The sequence below is a fragment of the Mesoplodon bidens genome (genome assembly GCF_964165515.1).
Source record: "Mesoplodon bidens genome assembly, chromosome: 6".
Classification (NCBI taxonomy): Eukaryota; Metazoa; Chordata; class Mammalia; order Artiodactyla; family Ziphiidae; genus Mesoplodon; species Mesoplodon bidens.
In genome coordinates this window covers 104,248,441-104,274,471 of record NC_138162.1, presented here as the reverse complement: position 1 = coordinate 104,274,471, position 26,031 = coordinate 104,248,441, and the positions used below count along the sequence as shown (strand labels likewise).

The 26,031-nt window shown below is 47.8% G+C and overlaps 1 protein-coding gene across 1 annotated transcript in view; it reads left to right on the top strand.

Annotated features, from left to right (window-relative positions):
• Positions 1-17,393: 17,393 nt before the first annotated feature.
• The window catches only part of PEBP4 (phosphatidylethanolamine binding protein 4), a 212,119-nt gene continuing 203,481 nt past the window's right edge, over positions 17,394-26,031 (top strand). The window contains exons 1-2 of the mRNA XM_081238057.1: positions 17,394-17,527; positions 22,877-23,003. Of these exons, the coding sequence (XP_081094183.1) occupies positions 17,409-17,527; positions 22,877-23,003 (246 nt within the window). The 5' untranslated portion in view covers positions 17,394-17,408. The remainder of the gene's footprint in view (positions 17,528-22,876; positions 23,004-26,031) is intronic.

Here is a 26,031-nt window from a genome sequence, read left to right as displayed (position 1 = left end):
ACCCTGCACCCCGCGACTTGCCTCTGCCTTGTGACTGTGCTTAATATAGGTCAAATGGAAACAGCTCCCAAAATAGACCTTCTCTGAGAAGCAGCTGCACTTGTGAAATGCTCCACAGAAAGGGAAAGGTGTGGGTGACAGGGGAGCGTAGTTCTCCGCAGGTCTTATGTAACCTGGGCTTGAAAACTGGGGCTAAATATCTATGGAGAAAAAGCAGTCTGCCCCTGCCCCTGCCTCCCCTCCCTCCCATGCCCTCAGGCCCAGAAAGCAGCCCAGCTGTACATCAGCAAACTCGACAGGGGCTCTCCTGGACGGCAAGGTCACCCCTCAAAGCATCACTGTGGGGAGCTTGTCACGCATACCAAAGCCATCACAAGACTCCCACCAGGGGTGGGGAGGTGACTCCCCTGGGAGAGCTGGTGCAAGATGTGGGGCTCATCTGGCCCAAGCGGAGAGGTTTGGGAGGGACAGAGAGAGGTGGGGGGGCTGCAGGGGCTGAGGAGAGCAGGACAAGAGTACTAGTCAAGGGGGCACGTGCTGTCCTAGGCTTGGAGCCAGAGGAAGTGCCCCTCGTCCTGCAGACGCAGCCTCTTCCCCTTTGTCTCCAGGAGCTGCCAGTGGGCCCAGCTCACCCCATCAGGGCCTCTTCTTTTGCCATTTGGCTGCAGCCAGGAGGAGGGGTCTCTATGATTAGAGACCTCTCTAATTGTCTCCCCCATTGTTCATTTCCCCATTCACTCTGTGATGGCTTAGTGAGGGCAGGCAGGGAGAGGGTCAAGACTTCCTGAGGAAGTGACTTGAGAAGAGACAGGGGAACCGCTAGGTGGCATCTCGGGCGGGGGGGGGGGGGGCTCCAAGGCACTCCGGTCCTTTATGGCTCAGCAAGGAAAGAATTCAGAGACAGGCAAAGTGATAGATAAGAAGTGATTTATTAATGGGAGGGAGACGCAAGTGGGAGGAGATATGGGGATATATGTATACATATAGCTGGTTTACCTTGTTATACAGCAGAAACGAACACACCATTGTAAAACAATTATACTCCAATAAAGATGTTTATTAAAAAACCCCAAAATACAGAAACTAACACACCATTGTAAAGCAATTATACTCCAATAAAGATGTAAAAAAACAAAAAAATCCCCAAAATAACCAAATTGGGCCACATGTTATAAGGTATTAGGTTCACCTACTGTGCTAAGCTGCAAAAAGAGAATTTATAAAAACAACAAATTGTACCTTTAGTCCAAAAAAAAAAAAGTGATGTATTAGAATAGGTTGCTCGTGAGGCTTACAAATGGGTGGGAGAGAAGGTGCCGCGCCCCGAGAACTTAGTGGGCTAGAGTTTTATAATCAGAGGAAAAGTGGGGAGGGGGAAAAGACCACCTTCCTCCTCATTCTTGAGTAGACGTCATGCTTTCATCATCAGCTCATCCTCCAGGTTGGGCAGGGGAGTTTTCTTGCCCCTACATGGTCAAGCCACGACTGTCATGGCGCTATGGAAAAATTATTTTAGGTTTCAGTACAGTGAGAGTCTTTCACTTTGAAATGTCACCTTTCCATAAATTATTATTTTTGAATGCGTGCAGAGAGCATGTCCTAGGGGTCATTAACTTACTGAACTCACTGCGCAGGATGTGAGTCTCATGCCACCATTGTTTTATTGTTTTGGGGCATATCTCAGGTTTCTTCTTCTTTTTTTTTTTTTTTTTTTTTGCGGTACGCGGGCCTCTCACTGTTGTGGCCTCTCCCGTTGCGGAGCACAGGCTCCGGACGCACAGGCTCAGCGGCCATGGCTCACGGGCTCAGCCGCTCCGCGGCATGTGGGATCTTCCCGGACCGGGACACGAACCCGCGTCCCCTGCATCGGCAGGTGGACTTTCAACCACTGCGCCACCAGGGAAGCCCTAGCTCACGCTTCTGTTGCATGGTTTTGTTGCTAAGCAAGCCTGCTTGGTTTTGTGGTTAAGTGAACCTGCTTTCTTGAGTGATAATTAACTTACTGGGGTCTCCCATCCTTTTTCTTTACTTACAATTCCCTAATGGGATTAACTATTTAATTACCTACTTTGTCCCTTTACTCTGTCCCTATCAACCAGAAATTGAAAAGGGGCTACCCAGGCAGGGGAAAGACGTGAGGAGTGTCAAGGTGCAAATAAAATATGTGCAAAGGCCCAGAGGCAAGAGGAGAGCCTATGTCCATGAGAAACCACAGCTACTGCAGAGTCACAGGAAGGTAAATTCAGAAATGCATGAGGGGGGACTTCCCTGGTGGTCCAGTGGTTAAGACTGCACTTCCACTGCAGGGGGCTCAGGTTCGATCCCTGGTCAGGGAGCTAAGATCCTGCAAGCTGTGCAGTGAGACCAAAAGAAAAAGAAAAACAAAAACCCCAGAAACACACAAGGGGAGACAAGGCTGTTGGGGAAACAGAGGCCACACTGTGAAGGGCCCTGAGAGGAAGCTTGGACTTCGTCCTGACAGAATAGGGGACCGTGAAAGCAGGGGTTCTCTCACGTGGGAGCAAATTAGGAAAGTGGATTGTTGGGTCTTGCCTCAGATCTACAAAATCAGGAACTCAGAGCTGGAGGTCTGCGGTCTGTGGTTTAACAAGCCCTCCACATGATTCTGAGTCATGCTGAAGTTTGAGAACTGCGGAGCAAAAGCTGTGCAAGTGGATTTGTGCAAGTGGAGACAATGAGGAGAGGTTGCTCTTTCAGGAAGCTTGGCTGTGAAGGAACGGAGAACAATGGATGAGGGTTAGTGGGGCTCAGAGAGGGTCTTAAGTCAGTTCCCTGGAAAACAGATGATGCGATGGAGGTTTGCAGGCAGGAAGTTTCTTGGGGAGTCCTCCAGAGAGTGGGGGCTGAGTGGGGAAGCAGAGGGAGAGTTGAACTGTGATGCAGCGATCCAGGCATTGGCAGAGCCCTCTGGGAGCTGTGGAGCTAGGGTGGCCCTTCCTAGATGTCCCTGAACCAAGTTAAGGGGGCTTGGCATTTTACCCCATGTATTAATCATGCCATTTTATTTTCTGTATTTTCTGTTGTTTTGACATCTGGAGCCTTGCTGATTCTGGAGAGACTGCCCCTCCCAGGACTAGCTGATTCTAGAGACAGAAAATGACTCCTCTGCGAGCATGGCTTTCCTATGCAAATCAGCCAATCCAGAGTCCATACCCGCCAACCATCTCCTTTATCAAGATCGTACACCTGGGCCACTATATACCTGCCCTAATCATCTCAGGATCAGACACCAGAGCCATCCATATGCCCTAGAGCCCATGAAATTATCCAAACTGACCAATCCTAAACCCGCTTACACTGTCTTACCTTGCCTTCCTCATGGAAACCATACTAAAAGTTCTCACATTTTCCCCTATTTTCCCCTCTCTCCCTCTGCCTCCTGACCAACTCTGGTGCTTCCCCATGTGGCCCTGCATGGTGTGCCATGCCTCCTGTTTCTAGGGATCTATGAGTATAAACCTATTCCTTCATGACAGTCATCTCCATGCCTGCATGTCTTACTATACCCGCTTAAAACAAATCCCAAGTACCCTTAAAATGCCCCAGCACTAACCAGCCATAGGCTGTGGCCTGCCCTGGAGAATGGGTGTCACCTTGGGCAAGGCAGCTCCCTGTGGCAATTCCCAGAGGGGGCTTGAGCTGCAAGCTGTCAACAGCCAACACTCCTGGCAGCTGGAAGAATGAATGTCTCAGTGCAGAAAGGGGCATCTGGATTATGCATCACAGCATTCACTACAGAGGGACCTTTTAAAGATGGAAGAGGGGCTTCCCTGTTGGTACAATGGTTGAGAATCTACCTGCCAGTGCAGGGAACATGGTTGAGATCCCTGGTCTTGGAAGATCCCACACGCCGTGGAGCAACTAAACCCGTGCACCACAACTACTGAGCCTGCACTCTAGAGCCCGCGTGCAACGACTGAGCCCGTGTGCTGCAACTACTGAAACCTGCGTGCCTAGAGCCTGTGCTCTGCAACAGGAGAGGCCACCGCAATGAGAAGCCCACGCACCGCAATGAAGAGTAACCCCCCCCTCGCCGCAACTAGAGAGAGCCTGTGTGCAGCAATGAAGACCCAACACAGCCAAAAATAAATAAATAAATTTATAAAAACAAAAAAGATGGAAGAAGCATAAGTATACTTAAGTGCTGGTAGGAAGAATCGAGTTGAAGGAGAGGGATTAAAGATACAGGAAAGGAACAACTGACGGGCTGAATGAGGAGGAGAGGGGGAGGATTAAAATATAGTAAGAGGGGTAAGTCTTTGACCTAGGGAGGGACACCTTTCCCATTATGTTGGGAGGAAAGTAGAGGAATTCAGGTAGTCCTTGTCTCATAACTTCTGTTTTTGTTTTGGGGGGTTTTGTTTGCTTGTTTTCCTGTAAAATCAGTCTATGGGACTGACGTGTTTCATGAGGTTGAGAAACAGTTTTAGTGGGAGTGAAACAGGAGGAAAGGGGGCAGGGCACAACCTTTAAAACAATGACATAGCCCAAGGATACAACATAAACTGATTAGAGCCAAATAAGTACAAGATGGCGGACAAGTCAGACAAGTCGACTTCCACTAGATCTTGAGCTTCAGTATAGCTCATTGTAACACATCAGCATGCTAAATGACACACCCACAGGCTCCATGATGGTTCCAAGGATGACCCTAAAGGTCAAAAAGTGGGCAATGGCCCAATTTTTGGAAATCCCCCTCCTTTGCCAAAATAGCTGGAATATTCCTCCTACTCATTAGCCTATGAAATTGCCCACCCTTATAAAAACTGACAACCCGAAACCCTGGTGCCTTTCTCACCTTCTGAGATGGCCCACACTCTGTCTGTGGAGTGTGTTTCTAAATAAATCCACTTCTTACTTATCACTTTGTCTCTCACTGAATTCTTTCTGTGACAAGACATCAAGAACCTGAGCTTCATTAAGTCCTGAGACCCGGTGTGTGATCTCAGTTAAAAGACTTTGGGTTCAAGTCCCAATCTGAGTTGCACAGTTTCAGGAGGAAGTCAATGAATGAGAGAGCTGGAAGGATGGGGCTGAAAAGGAGTGTGAGATTTCAGATAGCAGAAGTGGAGCAGTGTGCCCTGGGGAGAGGGTGGCAAAGACAACATGGATGCAAAGCTCTTAGGAGGTGAGGTAGTAAGGAACTAAGAAGCCATCATGTTGGATCACTCAGACTTGGGATGATGAACTGACTTAGATGATGTTAAGACCTGAGTAGAGAAGACAGTGAGCTGGGTTTCAGAGTCCTTGGGGAGTGAAGAATTGTGATTAGGAGGTCAGCACATGGCCTCCATAGGGAAGCAGAGAGGGCAGTATGTCTTGGAGCTGGAACAGAACCCTTAGAAGTCAGTTGTGATGCTCTGCAGAGAAATGACATTCCCAACTCCTCCTGCATGTCTGTACTTTACTTATTTAAGCCATACTTTTGTCTGTCTTGTCTTGTTACTGAGCTGAGGTTTGCCTGCTCACTGCTCGAAAGCCAATACTAGAGAGACAAGTGTTGGTTGGAAAGGAGAGGTTGTTTTATTCAGGAGGTGGCAACCTGGGGAGAAGGTGGACTTGTGTCCAAAAACCAACTCCTGGGAATTCCCTGGCGGTCCAGCCATTAGGACTCCATGCTTCTACTGCAGGGGGCATGGGTTTGATCCCTGGTGGGGGAACTAAGATCCTGCAAGCACAGCCGAAACAAACGACTCCTAAGATTCTGCTCAACCACGAAAGTTTTTAAAGGGAGAATCATTTGGGGAGGGGATAAAAGTCTTCATTATCTTCCACTTTGTGCAGACTTTCTCTTATTGGTTTGAGGTGAGGTAACAGGGTACTGTTCAGGAATCTTGGGCTCAGCCTGAAGTTACCATCCTCTACCTGGGTGGGGGCCTTAGTTCCTGCAAAAGACTTAAGGGTATTGTTATGTATATTCCTTGAGGAGGAACCAGGACCCTGCTTTATCTCTGCACTGTTGTTCCTTGACTGCTTCTCTTTTGTTTCTGCATTCCTTCTTCCTGCTTCCCTGATTAACAACTGCTTGAATCTGCCCTTTGGCATTTAGGGAAGGTCTCAGAGGTGAATGAAGCCTATTTCCTGCAAACAAGAAACAGGGAAGCTGAAAAAAAATGTTAAAAAAAAAAAAGAAACAGGGCACGTGGAAAGGATTTGTACCTGGGAGGGCCCCACAGGGTCCTGCTCAGTTTCAGTTTCATGACTATTACTGCAGGTTGTGAGGTCTGTTAGATAAGAATTGTGTTTCTTCTTTAAAGGGAATTTTAGAGAAAAGGATCTTGTGGAATCATAATGTGATTTTACACATTTGAATAACATCTTCAGATATACCTAGTTGGGCTGAGAATGTCAACCCCCATGAAGGACAGTGTGACCATTTAGGGATATTCTTATTATCTATTCTCTCTCTTCTCTCCATCACGTACCTATCTATTCTCCTCTCTCCCAACCTACTTACTGAATATCTTCTGGATTTATCACAGCAAAACATATGTTCACTTTATAACATTTTGAAGGAAAGAAAAATTAAGATGCAAACACAAAAACAAAACTACAGCACTTGGGCTTCCCTGGTGGCACAGTGGTTAAGAATCTGCCTGCCAGTGCAGGGCACATGGGTTCGAGCCCTGGTCTGGGAAGATCCCACATGCTGCGGAGCAACTAAGCCCGTGCGCCACAACTACTGAGCCCAAGTGCCACAACTATTGCAGCCCGCATGCCTAGAGCCCATGCTCTGCAAAAAGAGAAGCCACCACAGTGAGAAGCCTGTGCACAACAATGAAGAGTAGTCCCCACTTGCCACAACTAGAGAAAGCCCGTGCACAGCAACAAAGACCCAACACAGCCAAAATAAATAAATTAATTAAATTAAATTTAAAAAAAACTGCAACACTTGCCCCTAGAAATAAACACTTTTTAACTCTATAAACATACATATTCATAACCCAAAAGCAACCCCTGTAAATATTTTAACTTTTTTTTTCCCATCCAAGCTTTTTACTTCATCTTAAGGCCATAACTTATATGTAATTTTTGGAATTCTTCTTTTCTTTTTTTAAAAGACATACATTCTATTAAATTTAACAAATATAAAGGCAAAAACTATTTAGAAATCAACCATAATGTGATATTACACCCCAGGTATACTACTATATAATATTCATGTAAAAATAGGTATCAGATATTATTGATAGATACTGCTTTGGAACTTGCTTCTTTCGCTTAGCTGTGTTGTTCCATGGATGTCTCTGTGCCCCTTGAATCCACTCATTCTTTCTCTGCCCTGCTGTCTGTCCCAGAAGCTGGGACAGACTGTGGAGTAGCCTTGCCCTCTGGCTTCCAGAGAGGTCTGGTGAGAGGAGGCCTTGCAGGAGATTAGAGGATGGGAGGAGAGTAAGAACAGGGTATTTATCTCAGGAAGCCTTTCTGAGGGGTCACCTTGGGCTGCCTTTGGTACCCTATTAAAAGTCACTGCTCTCTCCAGGCAGGCTTCTCTGCAGGATTCCCCTCCCAGGTTCCTTTAATAGCTTCCTCCTCCAGGGTCAACCCTAGGATGGGATGAAGGAGGTGCCTAGTATGCAAAAATATAAAAAGGCACTCACTTTCACTTGCACAACCCTGAAGGTGAATGTGTCCTTAGGTTTTTCATTCTAGGTGTCTCACTTATCTCACCCTAGCCTCTGCCTTGCCTTCCTTGAATGCCTGGAAGTCTAGAAATATTTTGCTGTGACTAGTCCCATTTTATTGCACCACCCGTAATGTTTCTCCCTACACCCTGCCCTCATCTTTGTAAGTAGCCCTTTTATTGATTCCTGCTCAGTTTATCCTAATTTGAGTGTACCATCAAGCTCCTTCAGGAATGCTGACTGCTATAATTGTGTACATCTTTCGATGGCACTTAGTATTTTTACATTATTTTGAACAGTGTATTTCCTACATTTTAGTGGTGGTTTCCCCTGTATAAAATACTATCATTTAAAAAAACCGAATTCCTCCTTGTTAGACTTACATGGTTTCCAGGCCTATTACTATTATAAATAACACTGCAAAGAAGTGGGCATTTCCTTAAGGTAAATTCCTAGTAGAATTTCTGGTTTAAACTGCACAAACATTTTTAAAGCTTTGATATGCATTATGTATCAGAATGTACCTGGTTTCAATTTCCATTCTTCGATTGCTAATGAGATGGAACATTGTTTTAGTCATATATTTATTTCTTCTTTTGTGAATTGTTCATGATCCTTTCTCATTTTTCAGTGGAATGATACTTTTGTATTGATTTATAATGGTTCTTTATATATTAAGAATATTAGTCTTTTGTCATCTGTTACAAATATTATTTCCTAGTTTGTTGCTTGACTTTTATCTTGTTTGTTGGCATTTAATCATTTTATGCTGTGTATATACATTCAAAAATTTCAGATTTTTATCTCTTAAGAAACATCCATTTTTAAAAATTTTTTTCTTTGCTTTTAATCTTAGCAAGGCCTTTCCCTCCCCAACGTTATATAAATATTTTATATTATTTTCTCATTCTTTTATAGCTTTGTATTTCATGTTTAACTAATTGAATTGTCTGGAAATTTTTTTTCTGAATAGTCAATTGTCCTAGCCTCTGTACTTCCCTCATTTAAATCCCAATTTTATCATATATTAAATCTTCACTCACACTTGGATTTGTTCCTAGACTTTCAATTCTGTTTCACTGAGCTGTTTCTTCTTGTGACAGAACCATAATGTTTTAATTCTTGTAGCTTTATGGAAAAATTAAATAGGACATGCTCTTCTCCACTCCACATCCCAATAAATTCCTCTTTCAAAAAAATTCCTGACCTATTCTGCTACATTGATTCTTCCAAATGAAGTTTAGACTTTTTAAAAACTTGCACTAAAAATGAAACAATTTTATTTGAATTACTTTATATGTATAAATTCATTTAAAGATAACTGATTTTAAAAAATATTAAACTGTCCCAACTAGATATACAGGTAACTGTCCCAACTAGATATACAGGTATATCTCCATTGATTCAATTTTTTTAAATCGACTGCTTATATATTTTTTATATGTATACATATATCCCCTCTTTTTTGGATTTACTTTCCATTTAGGTCACCACAGATCATTGAGTAGAGTTTCCTGTGCTATACAGTAGGTTCTTATTAGTTATCTATTTTATACATAGTAGTGTATATGTGTCAATCCCAATCTCCCTAATCATCCCACTCCTACCCCCCTTTCCCTCTTGGTATCCATACATTTCTTTTCTATGTCTGTGTCTCGATTTCTGCTTTGCAAATAAGGTCATCTATACCATTTTTCTAGATTTCACATATAATATATGTGTTAATATATTTGTTTTTCTCTTTCTGACTTACTTCACTCTGTATGACAGTCTCTAGGTCCATCCACATCTCTGCATATGACACAGGTTTGTTCCTTTTTATGGCTAATATTCCATTGTACATATGTACCACATCTTCTTTATCCATCCTCTGTTGATGGATATTTAGATTGCTTCCATGCCCTGGCTATTGTAAATAATGCTGCAATTAATATTGGGGTGCATGTGTCTTTTTGAATTATGGTTTTCTCTGGGTATGTGCCCAGTAGTGGGATTGCTGGCTCATATGGTAATTCTATTTTTAGTTTTTTAATGAACATCCATAATGTTCTCCATAGTGGCTGTATCAATTTTCTCCATTATATATTCTTGCCTCCTTTGTTGTAGATTAATTGACCATAGGTGCATGGGTTTATTTCTGGGATTTCTATCCTGTTCCACTGATCTATATTTCTGTTTTTGTGCCAGGACCATACTGTTTTGATGACTGTAGCTTTGTAGTATAGTCTGAGGTCAGGAAGCCTGATTCCTCCAGCTCCATTTTTCTTTCTCAAGATTGCTTTGGCTATTCAGGGTCTTTGGTGTTTCCATACAAATTTAAAAGTTTTTTTATTCCAGTTCTGTGAAAAATGCCATTGGTAATTTGACAGGAATTGCATTGAATCTGTAGATTTCCTTGGGTAGTATAGTCATTTAGACAATATTGATTCTTCCAATCCAAGAACATGGTATATCTTTCCATACGCTTGTGTCATGAAGGTAGCTTTTTCTTAACTGAGCATTCGCTTGGTTGCTCTCAACCTTTGACTGTTTTCCAGAGTCTCTCATAAAGTTAGCTCAGCCAGTTGGGGAATTTTGTTCGTTTGGTTGGTTTGTTGATTTTGGGGTGTGTGTGTTGTTTTTGTGTGCCTGTGTGTGTGTGTTGAAGCTTCTATGGAGGAATTAGAGCTTGGAGCTTCCTAGTCCATCATTTTGCTTATGTTACCTGGATTGTTTTTATTTATTTATTTTTTGTTTGTTTGTTTTGGCTGCTCCAGGTCTTAGTTGTGGCATGCAGGATCTTCGTTGAGACATGCAGAATCTTTAGTTGCAGCATGCAGACTTCTTTGTTGTGGCCTGCAGACTTCTTAGTTGCAGCATGCATGCAGGATCTAGTTCCCTGACCAGAGATCAAACCCAGGCCCCCTGCATTGCAAGCGTGGAGTCTTATCAAATGGACCACCAGGAAAGTCCCTGAATTTTTTTTTTTAAGATTTATTTATTTATTTATTTGTTATTTTATTTTTGGTTGCGTTGGGTCTTAGTTGTGGTACGCGGGATCTTCACTGAGGCACTTAGGATCTTTCTTTGTGGCACACGGGCTTCTCTCTAGTTGCGGCGTGCAGGTTTTCTGTTCTCTAGTTGTGGCACGCAGGCTCCAGGGCATGTGGGCTCTGTCATTGTGGCACACAGGGTGAGAGCACATGGGCTCTGTAGTTTGTGACACGTGGGCTCTCTCACTGAGGTGCGTGAGCTCAGTAGTTTTGGCACGTGGGCTTAGTTGCCCCACGGCATGTGGGATCTTAGTTCCCTGACCAGGGATCGAACCCACATCCCCTGCATTGTAAGGTGGATTCTTTACCATTGGACCCCCAGGGAAGTCCCACTTGGATTGTTTTTTAAACGGCTTTATTGAGACATGTTTCACATACTACACAATTCACCAAATTGTATGTATGTATAATTTAAATGTGTATAATTTAATGGTTTTTAAAGTGTATAATTCAACAGTTTTTAGTATATTTACAGATGTGTGCAACCATCACCACAGTCCATTTTAGAACACTTTCATCACCTCCAAAAGACACTCATACCCTTTAGTTATCACCCCTATCTTCCCCATAACCCCCCCCCCCCAGATTTAAGCTAATCAACTTTCTCTCCCTATATATTTCCCTACTCTGGATATTTCATATAAATGGAATCATGCAATATGTAGTCTTTTGTGACTGGCTTCTTTCACTTAGCACAGTGTTTTTCCTCATCCCCCTGCACCAGGCTCTGTAGGAGGTATAATGTACCAAAAAGATAAGTGGGAGTGGGGAGCAGCAAGGGTGCAGAGTGGAGCAGGTAGACCCTTGGACTGGTCCAAAACTGGAGTTACACTCAACAGCCACAACATGAGGATAAGGAGGTAGCAATATAGATGTTGGCAAGTGAATAGTAGAAATGAACGTTCCCAGGACCCAGGCACCAGCATAGATAAGGAGAAAAGAGAGTGGTTAAAAGATTGAAGTTCAGAATGAGATGAAAGACTAGATGCAGTGGGAGTAACAAAATGAGTGACTAGGAAGGAGAAGAGGTTGTCATCAGAATGGCTGCTTGAATTTAAGATTTTCGGCATGGAATGGTTTCTGTGATGACAGTGTCTAAGAAATCACCATGGGAAGAGAGTCTGGAGGGGAGGGGGGAGGTGTTGGAAGAGGTGACCCCTAGATATAGATGTCACCCAGGGTCGATAGCAAGGCTTGGAGCAGGAAACAAAGTCCCCATGCCAAGTAGCAATGTCTTCAGTGAGCAAGGAGTGGTAGGAAGGCAGATGACACTGATTAGAACTATTTCAGATGGAATAAGCCCCATGAAGTTTAGATCTTGACAAGAAGCCTGAGAGATCATGGTCTAGAAGCACCAAAGGGGAGGGGGGGCTGCTCATTGACCTTACCTCCCAAACCTGAGATACATGGAGAAGCAGCTTCTCAAGGGGACAGGGAGGCTCTGGTTATGGCAGGAGGTGGAGGTAAAGGGGTTTCAGTGGGGAAAGCAAAGTCCTTTCAGCAAACGGTGTTGGAACAACTGGATAGCTACATGCAAAAGAATGAAATTGGAACTTTACCTAACACCAGATGCAAAAATTAAGTCAATGGATCAATGATGTAAATGTAAGAGCCAAGACTGTAAAACTCTTAGAAGAAAACATAGGAGGAAAGTTTCATGACACTGGCTTTGGCAATGATTTGTTGCATATGACCCCAAAAGCATAGAGAACAAAAGAAAAAATAGATAAATTGGACTTCATCAAAATTTAAAAACTTTGTGTATCAAACTACACTATAAAGAAAATAAAAAGACAACCCACAGAATTGGAGAAAATATTTACAAATCAAATATCCAATGAGGGTCCACAGTTCTGACACCAGTTCTAATGTGTGAGTTTTTCCCCCACACCAAGCAATTCTCTGACACCATCTGGGTAGCCTACAGTTCAACTCAATTCTGACACTACTTACCTGAAGATAGCATCAGCTCTCACAGGTTAAAGGCACAGTTCTACAAGACTTCACCCCAACTTCTGGTGCCAATCAAAATCCAGGTTGTCACCTGGGCTTCTGACCTACAGGATATAGGTTAGAGGTTCCAACGACCCCTTCCTTGGGTTTAATTAATTTGCTAGGGCGGCTCACAAAACTCAGAGAAACATTTTACTTACTAGATTACAAGTTTATCACAAAAGGATATAACTCAGGAACAGCCTCAGATACAAGAGATGTGTAATGTGAGGTATGCAGGAAGGGGCGTGGAGGTTCCATGCTCTCTGAGTGTGCCACTTTCCCCAAATCTCCACAAGTTTACCAACCCAGAAGCTCTCTGAATCCCATCCTTTTGGGTTTTTATGGAAGTTTCATAATATAGATATGCTCGATTAAATTATTGGCCACTGGTGACTGCTTCAATCTCCAGCCCCTCTCTCCTCCATGGAGGTGAGGGGGTGGGAGGAACTGGAAGTTCCAACCCTCCAATCATGTGGTTGGTTCCCCTGGCAACCAGCTTAGGTGCTTTCCAAAAGTCACCTCATTAACATAAACTCAGGGGTGGTTAAAAGGTGTTTGCTATAAATATCAAAACACTTTTATCAGTGTCTAACATCCAGAATATATAAAGAACCCATATTACACAATAAAAAGACAACCCATTTTTAAAATGGGCAAAGGATTTGAATGGACATTTCTCTAAAGAAGATATACAAATAGCCAAAAGTTCATGAAAAGATGTTCCACATCATTAATCATTATTAAAATGCAAATCAAAATGACAGAAAATACCACTTCATGCTCACTAGGCCAGCGATAATTAAAAAAGAAACAATAAGCACTACTGAGGATGTGGAGAAATTAGAACCCTCACTGCTGGTAGGAATGTAAAATGTAACCACCACTTTGGAAAACAGACTGGCAGTTCCTCAAACTATTAACCATGGAATTATCATATGACCCAACAATTCTACTCCTAGGCATAACCCAAGAGAATTGAAAATATAGGTTCACAAGCAAAACAAAGCAAAATGTACACAAATGTTTTTAAAGCCATTACTAGTAATAGCCAAAAAGTGGAAACAACCCAAATGTCTATCAACTGAGTGGATAAATAAAATGTGGTATATCCATACAGTGGAAGATTATTCAGCCATAAAAAGGAATGAAATACTGATACATGGTACAACATGATGGACCTTAAAAACACTATGCTAAGTGAAAGAAACCAGTCACAAAAGAACCCATATAGTATAATTCCATCTATATGAAATGTCCAGAATAAGCACATCTACAAAGATAGAAAGATGTAGTGGTTCCCAGGTTCTGGGTGAGGAAGGAATGGGCAGCAACTGCTAATGAGTTATTTGGGCTCCTCTGGGGTGAATGAAAAATTTCTGGACTTAGTGATGATGGTTGCACATCCTTTAGTAATTTTTATACTAAAACCCACTGAATTGTACACGTTAAAGGAGTGAATTTTATGGTATGTGAATTATATTTCAAGTTTTTTTTAAATGAGGAATAAAAGAAAAGGATGAGGGGGAATTTGGTCACTGCAGCACAGCGATTCCAGAAGGCATAAATGGAAAGGTTGAGGAGAGAGGGAAAGCATGAGGGTCTGTGTCTGGGTAGAGAAAGGAGGTGACACTTGGGCAGTGATAGGGGGGTGTCAGGCACAGGAGGCCTGGAGGGACGGGAGGGGGGTAAAGTGCTCCAGGAGCACTGGTCCAGTAGAGCCGGGTGTCTGGAGGGACGAGGACATCTCAGGAAGCCAACCGATTTGGCCTTATTGATGGTGTTGGGAGGTGGTCTCAGCCCAGGTGCCTGAAGGAAGAGAAGGCAGCTTCAGGGGTGGGCACCAGGGGTCTGGAGATGGTGCCTCTAGAGTGAAGCAATTGAGCAAAACAGGCTGGTGATGGAAATGGGGAGCTGTGCTCCCCAGGCTTGAATGTGGCTCTCCAATCTTGGACTCTTGAGTTCAAAGCCAAGTCCTGTAACTCCCCAAGGAAAGGATCAGATTCAAAAACACCGAGAACCACTGCATTCTGTCAGCTCTCTCCGTACAAAAACAAGCCGAAGAAAGATAAATAAGCAAGAGGGATCCAGGGCCCGAGGCCAACCCGAGTGGTTAGCTTCCTTCTGATATTTATACAGAGTTAGGAGCTATTAAGTGAAATAAGGACGATCAGAAACAGAAGTGGCAAGTCTATCAGGCGTTCAAACAAGAATTTATTTAGCATCTAGGCCCACCAGGGAAAGCTGGACACAGACTAGGTACTGCCTCTGAGAAGCTGGTAGGCTGGGGGATGGGGAGACGATGAGCAAATCACTAAAGTAAATAACTACAAAACGATTTTACGAACATATAAGAACAATAAGAAAAGGAGTAAATTGCTCTGATTCTGCACAACGGGAATCTAACGGAGTCTCAGTGTCAGGGTAAGTTTCTCTGAAGACATGACCCTTCGGGATCCCCCAGGAGGGACTGGGAAGTGAGGGCGGAGCATAGGAAGGCCCTGGGGCAGGAAATAGTTTGAGGACAGGCGGAGAGTAGAGACACGTGGCTAGAGAGGCAGGAAGAGCCAGATCTTGCAGGGCATTGTGGGACACCTGGAGGATTCGGGGCTTTATTCCAAGAACAAAGGGCATAGAGGGGGAGTAAGTGGAGGCACAGCAGAGCCGCAAGAGGGGGCAGTAGAGCAAAATGGTTAAGGAGCATGGAGTCAGCCAGGAAGGGTTCAAATCCCAGGTCGGCCACTTACTACCGATGTGACCCAGGTCAGCTAACCTCGCCGTGCCTCAGGCTCACCCTCTGTAAAATGGGATCATAATAGTACCTACCTCAGAAAATCATCATCATGAGGATTCAGTACTAAAAGCCTGGTGCTCACTGAGTAGGGAGGAATTGCTGACGTGAGTGGGCTCCACAGGAACAAGCCTGCACCATGGACTGGCCCCCACCTCCCGACAGACATTCGTCACTGGGGCTAAGAGCTGTTGGCACCCACGAAAGTTCTGGCATCTCTAGTGGCTGCCACTTTGAAGACAGGAGTCTCTTGGCCTTGGATGACCATTCTGGCACCATCATCCTCTGGCTCCAGCTGTCCTGTGAGCTCCATGAGGACCATGGTCAGCCTGTGCCCGGGGACCAGCACAGGGCTCAGCACATAGGAGGTGCTTCTACCTGCTAGTGAGATGGATTGTGTGGGAATGAATGAAGGGATGGATGGATCTGTGGAAGAATATTTACACTATCCATTAATTACTGAGCATTCTCTATGTGCCAGGCACCTTACTAAGTGCCTTACATAATTCATTTCATTTCATTTTCAGAAATATCTTGTGGGGAGGCTGCTAGGAGACACTCTCCAGTAGGGGAGACCTTGGGAAGGATCTATGGGGGAGCCCTGGTCATACTTCAGGGAGTCTGATTATTGAGAAATGTGTTTCATTTGTAACCTCAAGGAAGGGCTTTTTGCTGGAAGTTGGGATCCTGGAAGCAGGAACTCAAGCGGAAAGCAAGCTCAGCTGAAAACGGTTTCTCTAAAGATCTAGCTGCATGGACTGCAGAGCTACGATCTCATCTTCCTTAGCCAAGCCCAAGGGCGACGGGATCACTTGTTTTTGAAGGAGGAATGTGGTGTGTTCTAGAGAGGCATGGGGCCCTCCAGCCCTGTGGCGGAGCTCAGAGCAGAACCCAGGAGTCCTCAGTCCCTCCCACCCCATCCCCCCAAGGTGGGAGAACTGTCTTTGATCTCCCCCCCATCGCACCCACTCCCACCCGCTCTGGATGCAGTCAGAGCTCCACACACTCCTGCCTCCTGCTGGCCTGTTCCCTAGCGAATGCAGGCCGCCCTGCGGTCCCAGCCAAGTGGTTCGGGGTGCGGCTCAGCCCCGAGGCACCCCCCCCCTCCCAGCGCAGCGCTGTGCACGCGGCCCCCTTCCCGAGCAGCCCTGCTGGCCTTCTTCTCCAGGGACTATTATTTTGGGAGAGTGCTGAGTTCAGCACCACGGCAAGGTGTAGCCGGACGCGCCCGTCTGTCCTCAGCTGGCCCTCCGGAGCTGGCCCGGGGCCCGGCGGCCCTACCCCTCGTGCAGCAGACCTTCCTACGCAGGGTCACCGCGTCCAACCACGGCCACCGTCCGACAGCCCCGAGGTTGTCAAGACACGTGGCAGAGGAGCCGTGGGCGGGAGAAGCAGAGCCGTGCAAGGGGCACAGCCCAGCCTCACTCCTGCTCCTAGAAAGCCCAGCAAGTCGGGGCCCTCATCAGCACCCCCAGAACCCGAAGCCGGGGGTCACCAGCCTCCCAGGGTTTGCCTTAAAGCCAAAGGAGCGGGCTGGCCCGCAGCCAACTGACCGCGCACGGGGCAACTTGGGGGGGTGTGTGTGTGCGCAGGACGAGGGCCTCGCAAGAGGCTTGTATAAACCCTCCCGCTCTGCAGCCTGCTCTGTGCCCTGGCAGCGGGACAGTGTGACGGCACAGCCCTGCTCTGATGGAGGCGGGGCCTCGGCCGCGACTGTCCGTTGAGTCCAGCTGGGAGGAGGCCCAGGGCCTCCCAAGGTACTTGTGTCCGGTGGCGGATTAGCTGCCGGAGCCCAGGCTGCGCCCACCTTTCTCCCTGCTGAGCAGAGGGCTCTGTCCCACCAGGTGGGTCCCCGGGGTTGGGGGCTGCAGGGTGGGAAGGGTGCCCCCTGCAGAGGGCCAGCAGCACTACGGGCTCCTTCCATTCCAGGTGCCCAAGAGCTGGACCATGAGGCTGGCCGTGGCAGCCCTGCTCCTGGGCCTCACGATGGTGGTCACCGGAGACGAGGGGGACAAGGACCCGTGCGTGTACGAGGCCCTGCCTGACAACGACGCTGTCCTCTGCAAGTAAGGCTGGGCGGCCCCCCTACCCCAGAGGGCAGAGGGAGGAGGGCTCCGGGAACTGAGGGCCACTGCCTCACAAGGCGGCCTCTGTGGACAGGCAGAGCATGAGTCAGCTCTGGGACCACCTGGCTGGAGGACGGCATCCAGGAAAGGACTCTGAGACAGGCCCGGGCCGTCCGTCCAGAGGGCGGTTCTTCCAGGGTCGGGAGGGCACACGGATCTGGCCGGCTCCCCCTGGGGCCTCCAAACCGGAGGGAGCCCAAGAGAGACCATCCCTGCCTACAGCCTTGAAGGCTCCTTCCCCCCAACAAAGTGACATTTTAAAGAAAAGTGGCATTTGACACACGGTGTGGGATGAGACCCTCCCTGTGAGAGGTGGTTGTTTGTTTCCTTTTCTCTAACAAGGCCCCGGGAGTGTCAGGACAGGCAGGAGTGTGACCACTGGACGTCGTTCAAAGAAAAAGCTGGGTGTGGGAGGCTGGCTGTGTCCCTTCCAACGGTGCAAGCTTCTCCCCCTCTGCGTCGGAGGTCAGCTCTCTCCTCACCCACTGTGGGTCAGAAAAGCCAGTCTTCATTGTCCTGGAGTCATGGGCCATCCTGAGGGCTGCCCAGGCCACATTGCTGCCAACACCCTCTGCCAGCCTGGTGGCCGAGGGCACTGGCATCCCACTGAGGCCATCAGAAGTGAGAGCGGGTCAAGGACTATCACCCCTTACTTTGTCTCCCTGAGTACATTTGAATTCTTACAGACACGACTTTTAGAAAGAAAAATGTTTTCCCTTAAAAAGTTAGATAGGGCTTCCCTGGTGGCACAGTGGTTGAGAGTCTGCCTACCGATGCAGGGGACACGGGTTCGTGCCCCGGTCTGGGAAGATCCCACATGCCATGGAGCGGCTGGACCGGTGAGCCATGGCCGCTGAGCCTGTGCGTCCAGAGCCTGTGCTCCGCAACGGGAGAGGCCACAGCAGTGAGAGGCCTGTGTACCGCAAAAAAAAAAAAAAAAAAAAAAAAAAAAAAAGTTAGATAGTTGAATTCCACCCCCCCAAAAAAAATAGACACTGATTTTGTTCCTATCAATACATTTTTAAACTCTGGTGAAGCAGTCCTGGGTGCAGTTTTGCGTGGGGCAGGAGGGAACGGCTGCCCCTGCCATGTGGGCACCAATGCTCTGGGTGCTCTGCTGAGTGGGACCATCCCAGGGGCGGACAGGCCTTTCCCTCTGGCAGGCAAGTCAAGCCCCGCAAGCTGGGGATGACAACAGGCCCAGGGCGAGGCCAGGCCGGGCTATGATCAACAGCCCCATACAGAGCATCTGTATATGTTCACTGTGGAACACGTAGAACATGTCACATGTGTACGGTCCCTGGAGGAGACCAGCTTGCACCCCAGCTGCCCCAGGCTCAGCCCTGCAGACATCCACACACGGGCAACCTGGTGGCCTGTGGCACATGCGGAGCTCTGGGGCGCCTGGTACATGCCAGGAATTCTGCTGGTGATTTTAAATCTTTGACTTACTTCATTGTTAACATAACCCACCAAGTAGGTGTTATCAACCCCATTTTGCAGATGAGGAATCCCCAGAGATTAAATAACTTGCCCACAGTGCTCACACACCTGACAAGTGGCAGAGCTAGGATTCAGCCCCCCTCGTCTGACTACACTCATGCTCTTTCCCCACCCACCTTCAGCTGCTCACCTTCCTCCAGGGCCCAGAGCATCTCAAGTAAAGGGGAGCTCTCTTAGTCTATCTGCGCTGCTATAACACAATGCCACAGACTGGGTGGCTTATAAAGAACAAAAAATTATTTCCCAGCACTCTGGAGGTTGAGAAGTCCAAGATCAAGGTACCAGCAGATTCTGTGTCTGGTGAGAACCTGCTTCCTGACTCATAGACGGCCATCTTCTTGCTGTTTCCCACAGAGTGGAAGGGGTGAGAGAGCTCTCTGGGGACTCTTTTAAAAGGGTGCTAATCCCATTCATGAGGGTTCCACCCTCATGACCTAAGCACCTCCCAATGGCCCCACTTCCTAATTCCATCTCACTGCGGGCTGGGATTTCAACATAACAATTTTTCAGTCCATTGCAGGAGTCATTCTCAGGACTTCTTAGAAGACACCAGCAGATCCCCAGTTTGAGAAACATGGACTTACAGCACTAAGCCTGCATGCTAGGACAATGGCTTTTGATTGTAAATCATCATTGCACAAGGGAAGCTTTTGTTTGTAAAAGATCATCACTGAATGAGAACACATCAAGGACATATCAGACCCCAGAGGAGAGATCAGTATGCTGGAGCCCCCTCCCCAAGAGCCCTGCTCAGCTCAGGCTTCTGACTTCATCAAGAGACTCCCCCCCGGAAAAGCACCTCCTCTCACGGGTATTGTTAGAGTCTAATAGGGAATTCTTGAAGTTAGGACTCAATACCTAAAGATATTAATCTATAAGGGAGGAATTTTTTGTGCTGTGAGAAGCAGTGGGGAAACATTGTTAAGAGAAAAGTTCTTCCAGAATAATACCTGACCCCCTCCTGAGAAAGCCAGACTAGACTGACAAAAACTCTGAGAGCCAGAACCCTAGGCTCGGCCTCAGAAGTGAAAGAACCATAGTCGTCCAACCCGGACCCAATGGGTGAATCTACTCAACACCCCCCTCCCTGCTGCCCCCGCACTGGTGGCCTCAGTGGACTCTCCCAGGGACCAGAACCTTCCTCCCACAGCTCTCTCTTCTGTGCTGAAAAGCTTCCCCCTTCAGAGGGAACACCTTTATGTCAAGGCGGGGGCTGCCTTTCTTTCACTTCACCCCATGCTTCCTAGTTTTGCCCCCAGGCACTGCATAGAACAAATCTAGTCTCTCTTCCTCTGGAGGGTCCTTCAGCTGTTTGGACACAGAGGTCATGCCCCCCGCCTTCACCCGCTGCTCTTTCTTCTCTGGGTATCCACCTCCCATCCTTCAGTTCCTCCTTAGGGGCTTTGTTCTGGGCCCCCGCCTTCGAGAAGAGTCAGTTGGAGACAGACCCACACTGAGAACCACGCAGCAGAGGGTGGGGTGCCCCCCGGGTCCCCAGGCGCCTCTGTGAAGGCTGCCTTCCCTCCACGGGCCTTTTGGTCTCCCTCGCTTTTGGGCAGCTGGGATTCGGAGCCTTTTTCATACCTGATCTGGTTCTTACCATGCTGAAGGGACTTCTGTGGCCATCCAGTCACAGGGAAGTGCAGACAAGACTATGCAGCCCTTCTCTTATTGCCTACAGCACAGTACCCCAAACCTAGCAGCAGCACACGTTTATCGCCTCGGTTTCTCTGCACGTGGCCCAGCTGGGCACCTCTGGCCCAGGCTCTCAGGAGGCTGAAGTCCAGCTGTTGGCTGGGGCTGCAGTTTCATCTGAAGGATGTGACTTGCAGGCAACATGTGGGCTTCCATCCCTGGGCAGGCAGCGCTCCGTGGGCATGACGGGGGCCTGGGGGGACAGACCTCACTCCTGGTCCCCTGGCATGTACCCTATCAAGGCACTCTCTGGGGCTTTAGGCCCACTCACCAAATGTCAACTCGGTGATTTTGCTTAACTGTTTTAACATTTGTAGCAGTTCTACTGAGATAAAAAGAGGAGGCACTTTTGTTCCCTGGGGAAGGCCCCTCTGGTCCTCAGTTTCCCTCCTCCCCACCCCTTGCCTCTCCCAGTTCCGGGCTGTGGGCTGAATCTCCATCTCTCTGCCAATAGAGGGTCCCCTCTCTCAGCCTTTGATCTCGATAGCTACAGTGGCAGGGAGTTGTGGCAGAAACAAACCAAAAAGTCCTTAAAATGCTGCCGTGATGAGAAATGAAAACCCATCCTCTAAAACTTATTTAAGAGCTATTAAAACTATGCCATTGGAAAGGCACTACTGTAAACTTGCAAGGAGTTCAACTGGCTTCAGTGAATAGTCCTGCTTCAAGGGGCCTGAGTCCTGGCCTTTGGGGTGCCGGTCTGAGGAAGCATCCTGTGTCTGCCAGGTCTGCAGACTCGGGCTACCTCTGCCCAAGGCAGGACCTCAGGAACCACTGCAAGGGGTGGGGTGGTGGGAGGGGGAATGTGGGACTCTCCAGTGGGAAGTGATCCCTGTACTTCTCCCGGGTCCTGACCTCGGGAGGTCCCCTCCAGATCTACTCTCCCAGTGACATTCTCAGGGGTCCCCTTCAGGCATCACCCCCAGCAGGAAGCGTGGCCAGCTCCGGGTGACCACTGGCCACTGTGGAGCTGGTCTGCCACGCTGGGCTTTTGGAAAGGCTGAGTGAATCATCTTAACCAAATGACCCCAGGCCTTGGTGACAAAAAGTGACAGTAGGATAGGGAAGAAGGACAAGCGAAAAAAAAAAAAAGTTGACACAGAGATGCTTTTCCTGTACCTATTTGAAAGCCTGGCTTCCATCCCTGAGTTTCAAATACAAGTGAGCTCTTAAGTCTAACCCTGGTGAAGGTGTGGGATCAGCCTGCACGGCAAGCCCAGTTCTCAGGGCACTTGTGCAGTTCAGGGCTTCTCAGGGAGAAAGTAGATAAATGGATGCACACCACAGACTTAGTGACTAGATGTTTTACCCCTGGAGAGATATTTGCTTTTTTTTTTTTTTTTCCGTACGCGGGCCTCTCACTGTTGTGGCCTCTCCCGTTGCAGAGCACAGGCTCCAGACACGCAGGCTCAGAGGCCATGGCTCACGGGCCTAGCCACTCCGCAGCATGTGGGATCTTCCCGGACCAGGACACGAACCCGTGTCCCCTGCATCGGCAGGCGGACTCTCAACCACTGCGCCACCAGGGAAGCCCGAGATATTTGCATTTTGAAAGCACAATGAATGGCAGATTGAGAGCATAGGGTAGGGGCAATGCATCACCCAAAGAAGTGGGTTATTCAATTACTGGTGAGATTTGCAGGTATGGAGAGAATCTTGATTATTTAGGGGCCAGGGAAGTCTGTGCCCATGAAGAAGCCTGTGCTAACTTGCTAAACCTTTCTTTATGTAATAAGAACATTCCAGAAAAGCAATGTGAATATATTGTTCTTATACGCCCAGTCCTACTTTAAAGACACTGACCAGGTTTACCTCTGGATGTATATATTTTTTGAGAAGTAAACACTGACAGTAATGAATACTTTCTGACCCCTGATGACCTGCCAGGCTCTGTTGTAAACACGAATCACCATTTTACTCCTCTTACCGACCCTACAAATAGGTATTATTAGTGTCCCTATTTTACAGGTAGAGAAACTGAGGCACAAGTGGTCAAGTAACTCTTAGGCTACACAGGTCAGACTGAAGCCTTACGCACCCCGGGCTCCCCTAAGATCCTGACATGAGCCAACCGCCTCCCTCTCTCCATAGGGGCCTTAAGGTTTTCTACCCAGAGTTGGGGAACCTCAGCTGCATGGTTGTTCCAGAATGCAACAACTACAGACAGAAGATCACCTACTGGGCCGAGCCGATCGTCAAGTTCCCTGAGGCCTTGGACGTGAGTGAGCCAGCCTGGCTGGATGGGAGTGTCATGGGTCTTGGCTTCCCTCTGGGTTTGCTCATCTGGGTGACATAAAGCCACATGCAGAGCCAGCTGGGTTTGCTTTGGTGGTACCAGATGGCCGTTGCCATAAGCATGTGCCTTCTTTAGAGCAGCCCCGCTGCCTTGAAGGAGGTTGGGGTGGGTAGGAGGGCTGCGGGCGGGAGCTTTGGTGGGGCTCAGGGGCTGCTCCGCCGGGGCCTCTCCCTCTCCTGGGCCCCTGAGCCTGGCTCCTCAGTCAATGTGGCGACCAGCCAGGGTGTGCTTTAGAGTCGGCAGAGAGAAGGAGGAGAGAGGGGCCTGTGGGGAGTTGTTTCTCAAGGTGCAGAGTGGCTGGGCTTTCAGACTGACCTGGATGGGGAGGGACCTGGTTCGTAACAGGCAGCGCCTCTCACGTAGGCTAAACAAGCAGAGGTCAGTGCCCTTGACTCTTGGGCATTGCAATATGACACTCGCTCAGAAGTTTGCCCCGAATTGTAGGAAATAAAAAATAGAAACATTTTAAGAATTGTAAATAACTATTCCTTTTGCTGGGAAATGATTGGTACCATCTTGTTCTGGAAGCTTCCCTTGGCTTGGGGATGTGGTAAACCTGGGGAAGGGCGCTGGGGAGTGGGAAATGGGGCTGCAGCTGCTGGGGAAGCTGTTCCAGAGTCCTGGTCAATGTTTCTTTTTTCCTTGACTCTAGGCTGAGCCCCCAAAGTGTCAGGGGTGGAGGGTGACCCTTGCTTTGTCTGCGTGTTTTAGTCAGAGGTGTCAGTGTCAGCCTAGGCACAAGGACTGTGATGTGTCCAGGACTCGGGCCACACATGTGTGGAGACAGAAGGATCATGGTCGGGATGTGACCACATGCACTCTGTGGCCAGCCTTCTGGTCCCCTCTGTTCATCGTGGCAGGGAGAGTCCACAGAGGGCTCCTCCCTTCTGTCGGTCCAGCCTGGGGGCTGTCAACACAGGTATAACTAGATAACAGGTTCTAGGGTGGGGAGCTGCGCAGACTACTAGGAAGCAGAGGGGAAGATTTTTCTTTCTTTCTTTCTTTTTTTTTCCTCTGGCAGCACCTCAGGGCTTGCAGGATCTTGTTTCTCCGACCAGGGATCAAACCGGGGGCCCCAGCAGTGAGAGTGCTGAGTCCTAACCTCTGGACTGCCAGGGAATTCCCGAGATTTTTCTTTCTTTAACTGACTTTCACTATCAAGGAACAGATAAGTGGTGATATGTCTCAATTTATGAGGCTGAGGACATGAAGCTTTGACAGGCTGTTGTGTGTGTAACCGTGACAAACATCCTTTCCTCTGGGAGGCTAAGCCAGCAAGTCACGAAGAGGCCTTCTGGGTGTCCTCTCCCTCAATCCTCCCGAGCCTGGCACACATGCACACGCATGCACATGCACGTGCACACACGCTCACGTCAGCCCTCCCCACCGGAAACCCTTGGGCTGGGTCACACCCCTGGACAGGCAGGACAAGCAGAGGAAACGTAAGCCTCAGTGGTTGTAACTCAGGACAGGAGCAGGGCAGGAGCCTAATCCTCTAGGGAAGAGTATAATGCTGTCCCATGGGACAAGACTCTCGCCTTCACCCTTAATCCACTTGTTCTTAAGGAGTGAAGAGTTTGGACCAAATAGTTTCACGGTCCAGGGACTGTCCCAAGAGAGAGTCTAAGCCAAGAGCTCCATCCCATGTGATATTGCTACAGATGTCCACTAGATGGCAGTGTCGACTTTCCTGAGTACCTGGTGCCCTTAGGAGGGACAAGTTTAAAGCCAGTTTGGGAAGCTTTTGCATTTGATCCAGTCTAGTTGGTACTGATTGTCCTGGTGTACAGACACAAAACGCAGAGAAGATATCACCCCCTCCAGATCCTGAAATCTCCTATCCTGTCTCCGCTCAGAGGCGGGGCAGGGGAGAAAACCTGGAGATTTATAAAGGATGCAGAGCTGAGGTTAAGAAATCCAAGGAAGGCAGAGATTTCACAAAGGATGGCTTGGTCAGAGTGGTGGAAAGAAAGAAAGAAAAAGTAGTATTCTACTGCTAGAGAACTAAAGTTTATGGAAATTTGCCCTTTGAGAAGGCAGTTTCCGCTAGAGTATCAAAAGCTTCCATTTATCGTGTGGTACTTACTTTATGTTGGAGACTATTCATGTGTCGTTTCATTTAATGTGCTCATCAAGTTAAGTATTTCTTTAGTCAAGACTGTCAGTAGCAAGTGACAAAAATCAACTCCAACTGGCTTGTGCCAAAAAAGAGGGAAGGTATTACTGGTTCACAAACTGAAAACTCCAGGGAATACTTCAGGCATGGCTGGATCCAGGTGCTCAAACAACATCACCAGGAATCTATCTGTCCCTTTTCTCTACTTTCTTCTGTGCTCGTTTTTTATGTAAGTAGACTCTTTCCTTGCGGTGCCAAAGATGACCTCATCATCTTCAGAGTTATGTTTTACTAGTTTATTAACCCACTGGCAATAGATTGACCCCATCCAACCATTAAAGGTCCCAAGACTTGTCCTGTTTGGATTACATGACCATCCCTGACCCAAACAGTGATGCTGGGCAGCCCCACTTAATCTACAAGGGCTGAGAGCAGAAGAGGATGGTTCCCCCAAAGGAGAATCAAGGTGCAGGTTATCAGAAGGGGGAAAGGATGCTGGGCAGAAAAAACAAGAGAAGGTGCAGGGTCCCTCAAAAGTGGGGGTGGGGGAGCCTGAGCCCTTAGTAACAGAGAAGAAAATGACGGCATTTCCTCTGGGCTAGGCCCTGATGGAAAAAGCAAGAGGCTGGTGACTGGCTATGTGGGGACAGTGCCTTGCTTCAAAGGAGATTAAAGCAATGCCACCAAAGCAGGAGCTGCCAGGGGACATGCTCAGGGAGCCCCCCCCACCAAGCAAGCCCCGAAGCCCTGGAAGGAGGGGCCCAGAGGTCAGGGGACAGCGTCTCTGTGCCCAGCAGGGGTCTTCCTGCCTGCACACCATTGCTCAGGCCATCC